The 10899-nt window shown below is 49.5% G+C and overlaps 1 protein-coding gene across 1 annotated transcript; it reads left to right on the plus strand.

Annotated features, from left to right (window-relative positions):
• Window positions 1-715: 715 nt before the first annotated feature.
• On the plus strand, window positions 716-10899 carry CD74 (CD74 molecule, major histocompatibility complex, class II invariant chain). The gene is made up of 9 exons (XM_006893747.1): window positions 716-792; window positions 4807-4979; window positions 5189-5268; window positions 6544-6606; window positions 7272-7367; window positions 7659-7746; window positions 8814-9005; window positions 9487-9546; window positions 10859-10899. Exons 1-9 carry the CDS (start codon window positions 716-718, stop codon window positions 10897-10899), a joined length of 870 nt encoding a protein of 289 aa, XP_006893809.1.

Below are 10899 nucleotides of genomic sequence, written 5' to 3' on the forward strand. Positions count from 1 at the left end.
AATAATAAACTCCTCAAAAGATGGCTGTAAACTTTCCATGAAACAAAGCATGCCAAAGGATTAGCACAGTGCTCAGCACAAAGGAGGCACAGTAAGTGGTGGCGATTTTCTGTACCGCACTTTAGAACCATGGCCTCTTAGGCTCATAACAGTTCCACTTTGAAAGAAGCTGAAGGAACACAGAATTCAGTCTTCCTCCTCCATTTTTGAGATGATGTAACTGACTGAGGCCAGCGACGGAGAGACTTGTTCAACTCAAGGGGGAGTAGCCCCTCTCTGCTTCTACTCAAGAATGGGTGAGGAGGTGAGACAGGCATTTTTTACTTAAAAGTTATTTCATTTCTAGAGAATGGACATTTATTTGCTTTCTTCTTGAACCATGCAAAGAGCCTTGTGAATTCAGAGGTCTGCCTAGAAACAAGTGATGAGGCCTCTGGGAGCCAATGGAAAGGTGCTGGCCTTTCCATCTGCCTGAAGGGTCCCCCTCCTCATTCTACCCCAAGGACGCTTCTTTGCCTCTGCAGGGGTTTTTCCAGCTTTGTGGCTTTCACTTCCACTTTTCCTCAGGTGGGCGGGGTGGCCTCTTGTGGACGAATCAGATTCCTCCTCGGCATCAGCTTCAAGAGGCGAACCAGGGGTTCAGGGTCTCAGATCCTCGCAGGCAGCAGCAGGAGTAGGAGCAGCAGCAGCTGTAGGAAGACCAGAAGCCAGAGCCATGGAGGACCAGCGTGACCTCATCTCCAACCATGAGCAGCTGCCCATCCTGGGCCAGCGCCCCCGAGGCCCTGAGAGGTACGCGTGAGAACACAATTTCTCCGGCACAGCATGCAGGTGCCTCCGAAGGGCATTGGATAGGGAGCCACAAGAGGGCTGGATTCAGGCTCTGCCCCTACCACTTTGTGGGGGACTTTGAGAAAGTCTCTAGGCTGTTCCTCCTCCTGTAAAACGAGGGTTCCTTTAGGACAAGGGTTTAGAACCTTCTTTCCATCTTTCACCTCCTTTCTTAAAGTCAGATGACAGCCTTGGGTTCTTTCCTTACCAGGGATGTGGAAGACAATTCTCTGGTCCCCAACCCTAACCTTTACTAAAGCTAGGCCATGTACTACATTTGAAACTTTGGAGATTTTGAAGAGAATTTTGAATGAGAAACAGAGAAGCAGCTCAGAATAGAGGTTTTCTCTTAGCTACAATGTATGGGGTACATGTCTGTGTCAGGGAACTAGAGTTGTAGGTGTCTGTAGACTAGATGAGGATTTCTGCAGTCGCAGCTGGGATTGAGAGATGCTGGGAGGCAGTTTGTAATGGAGGGAAGGACTCCGGCTAGATTTCTGGAAGGAGATCATGGTGTCTAACATGGGCTGTACACCTCTCCTTTGCAACAGGACGTCATCATAGACATCCATAAGCCCCCAGGCCCCTCTTTCAGCCCCAAGATGGTTTCATCTATGTGTTTCCCTGGAAAAGGGGAGAGGGAGACCAAGTCCGGCGACCTTAACTCTCGCCTTCTCTAATCTCTAAAAAGTTATTTATATTTAATGGGGATGTCTGGTCAAAGTGATGTCAGCTGTTGCTAGGCAGAAAGGGGTTTGAAAGGGCCTCTCAGAGCTGCCAGGAGGAGCTGGGTTCTGCGGAACCAGGTAACCACAAGCAGACCACCAGAGCCTTGACCTCTGAAAATCTTGGGGAATCCCACAGCTACAGGTTTTTTTGTTGTTTTTTTTTTGTCACTTATGACCCTGGGTAAATCACTGCCTTTCTCTTGGTCTCAGGTAAAATAATAATAATGATGAGCATGGTGATAGCCATCTTAGTAGTCACTTTTTGATATGTATTTGGTTCATAAATCCACAGCCACTGTTAATAATTTTATTATTACAAGTGAATTTATTACTACAATGTTTAGTCTATGTTGACATAATTAACTCAATGCTAAACACACTCATGATCATTACAGTCACCTGATGACAGTAATCCTAGGATTGGTACTTTTTATTTTCCCCATTTTTACAGAATAATACATTGAACTCTTATTGGAAAGTGACTTATTCAAGTTATCACTTGAATGTCAAAGACGAGATTTGAACTGAGGACACTCTGAGCCCCAGTTTGAGTTGCTCTACTATCTGACCTCTTGTTAAACGTTATCCCCTTCTCAAGGCACGATTTGCAAAGAAAGGCCTCCCTTGAGCTCAGGCCACCCAGGCAGACCCACGGTGGGCTTAGAATCGAGAATGGATGTCCTCTTGCCAAATTCTTTCCTGGTGTTCTTATTCAGTTTACTGCTTCCAAGACCAGGCTGACCCTGTGTGCTCAGACCAGTCCAGACGTGAGCCTGTTTGTGAACACTTCTGCCTGGCAACATATGCATCATGATTCTTGCGAATTCTGGTTGGCTCCTGGCTTGGATTAATTGCTTTATTTACTCAAGAAAGAGGAAGTGGAAAGGAGGAAATAAGAGGAGGGGGTGGCTAGGCTTGGACCTCTTCAAGGGCCAGGGGGCAGGTACTCAAGATGCATAAAGAGGAAGGAAGCCAGAAACTAAAGTTAGCTATTAATCCTGAGAGCAGTACTAAGTGTTTTTTATGAAGTGCTAAGTATGTACTAGGTATGGAGCCAGGAGCGTTACCTTCATAATCATATTTACTATAATACCCTGAGTAGGTGCTCTTAGCCCATTGAGGTCGTGATGTGTCAGGGTCTCACAGCTAAGGAAGTGGCAGAGCCAGGATTCTAACACACGCTCCTTGGTCTCCTCTTCCGCATGATCTCTAAATTCCTCACACAGCCACTGAGTCAATCCCAACCCAGCACAACTCTGTAGGACAGAGTCTAGTTGCCCTGTAGGGTTCCCAAGGCTGTGAGTCTTTGGGGAAGTAGAGGCCACATCTTCCTCCTGGGGAGCAGAGTGGGTTAGTGGGTTAGCCGCCACTTAACCACTGTGCCACAAGGACATCTAAATTCTTGACCTTTGAGAAACTGAGTTCCAGAGAAGGATGGGGACTTTCCCAACTTCACAGTCAAGGATAGCACTGAGAGCATAACAAAGTGTAGGGCTGCAGAAGCGTGGCCATTAGAGGCTATGAAGCTGGGAGCTAGCAAGAGTGAACACGGGTGGACTTTTTTAAAAAAAATATGTATTTATTATTTTTTTTTGTGTGTGTACCGTCAAATCAGATCCGACAGGTACAGAAGGAGATTGTCCCTCCTTCTCCAGCAGAGCATCTGGTGGATTTGAACCGTGTTATTTCTGGGATTGCAGTGCAGCTTCTTGCCACTAGGCCACCAGAGCTCCCTCTGGGGTGGACTTTTCAACACCTTTAGAGACCGGTCCAGGCCCCCTTTCTCCTTAGGAAAGCCATGAAGTGAAACTTGGTTTTCTCCCCTGTCTAGTTGCCTCCCTTATCCAACACAAGCACTCTGCTTCTCTTTCCTTCCAGAATAATTCACCTTTGGGCTGGGTCTTGGCCCAGAAAGCATGGAGCTGAGAAGCCAATGAAAATGAGCTTTGTCTTTGATGATGTCATGAGTTGCTAGGCAGAAGGGTCTCCTGGAGTTTCCTAAACTCTCCGTGCTAGTTTAAGTCCCTGGGTGGGTTGGCTCAAATGAGGAGCACGCTTGGCTGCTCCTGATCTGTTTCTGAAAAATCAAACATCTAAAATCCTATGGAGTCACTCAATGCACAATAAAAAAATTAAAAGAGAAAAAAAAAGACAAAGCTATGGCACACCGTTTTCTTCTGACACACATGGAGTGGTGTTTCCAAGAGCAGGAACCAACTCCATAGCACTGGTCTACTGGCTTTCAGCCGTTCTTTTTGCTGCGTGGGTTGGAATCAGTTTGATGGTCATGAGTTTCATTGTTGGAATAAGCAGTCTCATCTTGAGACATCTGGACTGGGTCAGGGCAGGCACTCCCCTGTCTTTCTGGAATAATCCTCTGGGACCTAAGGCCAAATTGTTACATCTTGGGTCCACAATACTCAGAGGCACATACTTCTGCAGCCAGCCAAGGCTCACAGCTGCAGGGGTTCTGGGAGATTGGAGGGGCTGGAGAGATTTCACCCAGTAATAGGCTCAGGCGTTGACTCTCCTGTTGAACCTTCCCTCCCACCTCCCGCTTTGACTTTCCTATTGAACCTCCCCCCACAATGGATATTACCATTTGAGGCACCTCTGTGGTCATAGCTGTTCTTGCTTCAAAGAAGAAAACCTAGAGTTGTTGAGATGAGAGTTCTCCATGTGACAGATGAGGGACCTGACTGGCAGGGACTCTCTTGCACAGAGTGGGGTAGACGACATCCCCTGTGGGACTGGGATTAGCCCAGCCTCCCATCCATCCACTGCAAAAATGTCACTGCTCCACCTCTCTTTTTCAAGTGAGCTACATTCCATTTACTTCCTTTTTCTCTCTAAATCTAGCTTCACTCTAGGGCAGGGGATGAAGGCCCTCTTCTTGGGAAGTCACCTGAGAAAGCTTCCACCTCACCCCTCCTTGCAGAGGAGGAACACAGTTGCCCCTTCTGGGCAAGGGACTTGTTAGGGGCAAACAGGCCCTTTGAGTCTTCCCACTCAGCTCACGGTAGAGGCAGCTCCAGGATTTCTATCCGGGATGACTTTAGGGATGCAATGACTGGAATGTCTTCAAGCTGCATTTCCATAGCTAGTTTGTGTTCAGTATACATTTGGGGTGCTTCAGGAGCTGGGAATTGGAGAACATTCCTTCACCCCCACCCAGCCCTGGGCATAGCTGTCCCCGCCGCCCACAGACTCTGTTCTGACTCTGTTCCTCTTCCTTCCCCATCAACAGCAAGTGCAGCCGTGGGGCCCTCTACACGAGCTTCTCCATCCTGGTAGCTCTGCTCCTGGCAGGCCAGGCTACCACTGCCTACTTCCTGTTCCAGCAGCAGGGCCGGCTGGACAAGCTGACGGTCACCGCACAGAACCTGCAGCTGGAGAACCTGCGCATGAAGCTTCCCAAGCGTGCGTGCCCACTGCCATCCTGTCCCTCTCTCCCTCGCCTGCACCTCTCAAGCCCCTCTCCTCTCTTTGGTGGGGAATTCCAGCCATTCTGCATTTGGATTTGAGGTGTCAGATCTGAGCTTTAAGCCCCGCCCCCCACCTTATCCCTCGGCAATGGCAATTCCTTGGGCACTAGGAACCACACACCTACTGTGGCCCTATCTCCACAGCGCCCACACCTATGAACAAGATAAAGATGGCTACTCCCATGCTGATGCGGGCACTGCCCATGGAAGCCCTGCCCCAGGAGGTAAGGACAACTTTGACCAACAGGGGCTGTGGGGGGAGCAGGAGGAACTGTTTTCTAGCCTGGATACAGGACAGGTGCCAATTAAGGGGAGCATAAGGCAGCTGACCCATAAAAGCCCAGCCTGAGAGGATGCACTAACTGGGGGTGAGAAAGAAGCGGGCTCCCTGGGGTGATGCAGAGAGTCTTTTGGGACCAGTCTTGAGGCGGAGAGCCCAGCCTTCTAGGCTTCAAAAAATGTTTTTAATTGTCCATGTATCTTTGTATTTTCCTCGTATCCATGTATTCCTCTCACATTCTCAAAGCACTTGATTTTGCATTATTGAAAATATTTCTAGCCCCATAAAAAAACAACAACAAATGGATAGAGAAACTCTGGTATATTCACACAATGGAATACTATGCTGCATTGAAAAACAAGGAACTCATGAAATATACAAAACGGGTGACCCTGGAAGACATTATGCTGAGCGATATATCTCAGTCACTAAAGGACAAATACTGTATAATGCCCCCGTTGTAAATTGGGACTGACATCAAGGTTGGGGGGAAAAAAAAAAAAAAAAAGAAAAAAATGAGAATGTTTCTAGCCAGAAAATGGCTTGCAGTTGACAAAGCCCTGGGCAGGAAGTTTCTGTAGTCTGACCAGTGAAGATACTGAGACAGGGAAGGTAGAGTGACTTGCTCAAGAGCCGCTACTTAGCAATGCCAGAGATGGACCTGTTGATGTCTTGAGATTCCAGACTTCTACCAAGGAGGATAGAAGGAGAATTGATGCCTTTGAGCTGTGGTGCTGGAGAAGAGTATTGAGAATACCATGGACTGCTAGGAAAACAAACAGATTTGTCCTGGAAAGGGTTAAACCGGGTGGCTCCTTGGAGGCAAAGATTCTGAGGCTCCATCTAACATACTTTGGACATGTTGTGAGGAGAGACAGGTCCTTAGAGAGGGACATCATGCTTGGGAGGGTGGAGGGACAGCGCAGGAGGGGAAGGCCCTCTATGAGGTGAATTGATTCAGTGACTGGGATAATTGGGATGGGAGTGTCAGAGACAGTGCGATTGGCACAGGACAAAGCAGAGTTTAGGGCTGTTATACATAGGGTCGCTATGAGTCGTAAGCGACTCGACGGCACATAACAACAACAACAACAACAACAACAACAACAACAACAACCACCTAGAACCCAGCTGCTAGTACCTAACTTAGGCCACCGGGGCTCTCAGTCTCCTTTTCTGGGTACAAGTGCTGATAACTCTGTATGTCTTCCTTCTACAGCCTATGCCAAATGCCACCAAGGACGGTAACATGCCCCAGGACCATGTCATGCATATGCTTCTGGTGAGTGAGCCCATTTGAGTGGCCTTGCCTGCCCACATGAGGTCCTGGCATGGCTGTGCTCTGAAGACTGGCACCATACCTAGAGTACAGGAGACATTCACACATGCTTGTTGTATTGTTGAAGGCACATAGGCATGGCCATAGAACATTATACATAGTCTAACTTCCCTGCAATTCAGAGATGGAAAATTAGAGGACTAAAATTTTGTTGTGACTTGCCCAGACAATCCTTTTTCCCTTCTTAACTTTTGACTCTACTCTGGGGACACAGTGGGGGCTGACTACATCCAGGCCCTGATTCAATGTGTATCTCAGGCTACCATGGGGACAATGATGTAGAAAGTACATTGACACATATGGCTCATAGAGATGAAAGTATTCCTGGAGGAGAGACCTGAAAGATGAGCAGGTGTCTACAGGGTGCAGCGAGGCATGCACTGGCAGGCCTAGGCCTGGAACCTCGGTTTCTCAACTCCATGTCCCGAGGTCTTGATCAGCTGGATTTCCTTATCTTCTCTCTTCTCCCATCACATCTTAGATCCAAGGTCCAGCCTTGGCATAGCCTGGGTCCATTACACAAAAAACTAGGGAAACACACCTGCATATTTCACCTTGCCTACCAGGAAGTTCTTTTTAAATGTTTCTTCCTGTTCTGCCACCTGCAGAGGAGTGACCCCCTGAAAGTGTACCCACAGCTGAAAGGCAGTCTCCCAGAGAACCTGAAGCATCTTAAGAGCACCATGGACGGCCTGGATTGGAAGGTCAGGAGCTTCTTCCTGTGCTGGGCCCTCTTCCCCGGGGATTTCTGGCATGGCTGATTGGAGGTGGGCTGAAAGGTGGCCTGAGAAATGGGAAGAAGCATCACAAAGCCTTACATTCTGCCAGGTGCTCAGGGTTGAGGAAGCACTTGACAAAGCTTTTTAAGGGGAAACAAAGCTATAGCTGGATATCTGGGTGTCTGTGTCCCCAAGGAAAAAACTAGGCAGGGCAGGGTTTGGAGATACCTAGTCAACCTGACACCCTCATGCCCCAACTCCTTTTTTACCCATTAGATCTTTGAGAGCTGGATGCATCAGTGGCTCTTGTTTGAAATGAGCAAGAATTCTCTGGAAGAGAAGCCTACTCAAGCACCCCCAAAAGGTATATCAAGAGGGAGCTATGGAGGTCTGGGCTTCGAGCACTTCCTCGGTTGGGGACTACAGGGACCCCAGCTTCAATGGATTCACTTCCTGTCTCTCCTGCTTGTTCCTCTGGCTGGGCTGTCCCTTCCCCCGGCTCCAGACTTCAAGTGGGTTCGTAGTTTTACACAGCAAGGTACATCCCAAGGTACAGGGCCCTCCTTTCCAGGGACCGCCACTGTGGTGGCCACTGCTGTGCAAGTGGGCCTGGAACAAATAAAAACTCACCAGAATTGCCCTGACTACATGCCCTACACTCCACAGTATCCAGGGAGGGGGCCACAACTTGTGCTTCAAAGGGGACAAGAGGGCCTTGGGTTTCAGGTTATTTTACATTTTAAACCAGGATATTTTAACCCTAAAGACTCAAAGAGGGCAGCTGGTCACCCTGGTGCTGTGTAACTGGCTGGACCCCTTTGGGCAAGTTTCTTCTTTCCGCATGTGCTTCCTGCAGTGCAAGGACACTACTGCTGGGCCCATTACACACTCCCAGAGCTTTAAGTCTAGAAGGCAGCTTAGATGTAATTGCAACCAACTCCTGATGTTTGATTGAATCTCGTGTATAACACTGTCCCTAACCAATGGTAACCCTCATCTGTTTGGGAAAAGACAGTCCAGAAATACCAAAGGTCCATTGCTTTTCTCTAGAAAGAAGAATCGCAGGTGCTATTCTAAACTTTAATGGCATTGCGAGTCTTAGGGAAAATTGCCACCAGCCATCAAAGAGGGGGCAGTCTGTCTCCAGGAACACTTAGAGCTTTGGAAGCCCCGTGATACAGTTCTACTCCGTTCTTCGGGGTTCTAAGAGCCAGGGGGTTCGGGTTTATGATGAGTTAGCTACACAGACCTCTTCATGGACCCTGGCAGTCGGTACAGGTTTCACCTGCTTGATTAATGGGTGGAGTGAATGCAGCCACTGTGGCAGAAGGCTCTGGGGCCGTAATAGAGAAGTGCTGGCCTCTGGCCCCTCTGAGAAGCCGGCCTAGAGCTCACTTACCCACTGTGTCTTCGCCATGCCTGTCGCTTCAGCACTGACCAAGTGCCAGGAAGAGGTCAGCCGCATCCCTGCCATCCACCCGGGCAAGTTCATGCCCAAGTGCGACGAGAATGGCAACTATATGCCGCTCCAGTGCTATGGGAGCACTGGCTACTGCTGGTGCGTCTTCCCCAACGGTACCGAGGTCCCCCACACCAGGAGCCGTGGGCGCCATAACTGCAGTGGTAAGCGGGGGCCACTGTGCCAGGGAGTCACAGGATCAGGAAGACTGGTGCAGCTGAGGGGCAAGAGGTCTTCCTGGAGTACAGAGGACCAGGACCTCATGGTGGCAGCTCTCAGTCACGCATGCACCCCTTTACCCACCCACTCATCTGTCTGTCCATCTGTTATTTCTCTTATACCCACAATCACTTACTGACTTTTCTTACTTCCCTCTATCAGTCCTTATTTTCTTCTGACAGTTCAAGCCATCCATGCACGCATCCAGGAAACCTGCAGACCACGCCTGCATCTCTCCAGCTCCTTTCTGCATCTTGTTCTCAAGCCCGCAGTCACTCCCCGCCTTCCAGCAGCCTCGCTGAGTTTTGTTTTTCCAGGCACTAGGCAGTGGCTAGTTTGGAGACTGTCTACAGGCACCTCACTAATGGGCAGGGGAAGGTCAGAGTGGGGCAGGAAATAACAGATGCACTTGCTGCTCCTTTGCAGAGCCTCTGGAACTGGAGGACCCCTCCTCTGGGCTGGGTGTGACCAAGCAGGACTTGGAAGGTAAGGGCCCAGCAGAGGGGTCTGTTTGTTTCCAGCAAACCAACTCTGGTCAGGCCTTGAGGGCGAGTGCTCGGAGTGTGCCAATCCGGTATGCTGTGATGTCCTCACTTGACGGAACCATGGGGTTGGGGCTGTGTGTGGGGCCACATGTCCACTACTGGTCTGTAGATAGTAAGGATTCTCAGCTGTGCTGACACCCAAGGATGCTGTGAAAGGTGCACAGATGATCTAACCGTAACCTCCTCCTCTCCCCACAGTCTTCTGAGAACAGCAGAGGCCGCCTGACACCAGCCAGCCCTGTGTGGCCACAGCTTTTCTGCCCTCATCTTGACCCCCAGCCTCAAGTCCCATCCTTTTCCCTGTCCCCTGGTGTCCCTACTCCTACTCCACACTTCACACCATGAGACCCTGGCTCTCTATCATCCTTGGACACAGATAAGACAAATCAAACCACAACCTTGGAGACCACTGATGCAGGAGGGCGAGTGGCAGCCATGCTCATCCAACCTGCACCCATCAATGAGGCTGAGGATCCAAGAGGACCCAGCTGGCTAACCCGTCCTGACACCACAGCAGCCTGACACGGGGCTTTAAGATCGGCACAGAGATCTCCCCAGCCCCAGCCCGGGTGCCTTCAGACTCTTCACCTGGTAGATGAGCCGCTCTTTCCTCTTCCCAGCACCACGGACCCAGAAGCCAGCCTTTCCACCACGACCCCTCTGCAGCAACCACTGCCCTGTGCTCAGCCTACAAGCTTGCCCTCAGCCTCGCTTGTGTAAGAATAAAAGGTAGTGATTAGGAGAATATGCTTGGCTTTGGCTCTGTTGGGATCCAGCCATTTACCACAAGATGCCTCATTCTCCAAAAGGTTATGAACCTTGCGTGCTGCTGGGGCGGGGCGGAGAACTGAGTCCAGGGAATCCCTCAGAAGCTGTAAGCTTTGCAGGTTCAATACACAGGAACGTTCGTTATAAAGAAATGGGCTCTTGCCCATTCATCACAGTGTTCTTGGTTCAGCCTGCATTTTCTCACTTTATCATTTTCACTTCTGTACTAGTAACAGTGTGATGAGAGAAGACAATGGGCGTAGAGAACTGTGGTGATCCTGCCCTGTCTAAAAGGGCTGATCCCACTTATCAGGTAGCTGAGATGCCAGTACAAAACAGAGGCCCCACTGCCTGTTTCACGACCTTTTGTGTAAGAGCCAGAAATGCAGATGCCTCACTGAAAAGTCTCCATTTTTAATTTAACTTCAAGACTTACTGTGGGTCAAAAAAGCACATTTAGGACTTCTCTGCAGCCTCCATTCTAGATCAAGGCTCACTGGATGCCAGCCCGAACCTCTACCTCTAG

The sequence above is a fragment of the Elephantulus edwardii genome, unplaced genomic scaffold (assembly GCF_000299155.1).
Source record: "Elephantulus edwardii isolate Elephantulus edwardi_28Jun2011 unplaced genomic scaffold, EleEdw1.0 scaffold00130, whole genome shotgun sequence".
Taxonomy (NCBI): domain Eukaryota; kingdom Metazoa; phylum Chordata; class Mammalia; order Macroscelidea; family Macroscelididae; genus Elephantulus; species Elephantulus edwardii.

Coding starts and splice junctions, on each gene's coding strand:
- CD74 (XM_006893747.1), top strand. CDS start 716: ATGGAGGACCAGCGTGACCTCATCTCCAACCATGAGCAGCTGCCCATC. Junction 793..4,806: donor CGCCCCCGAGGCCCTGAGAG/GTACGCGTGAGA, acceptor CCCCATCAACAG/CAAGTGCAGCCGTGGGGCCC. Junction 5,269..6,543: donor TGGAAGCCCTGCCCCAGGAG/GTAAGGACAACT, acceptor TTCCTTCTACAG/CCTATGCCAAATGCCACCAA.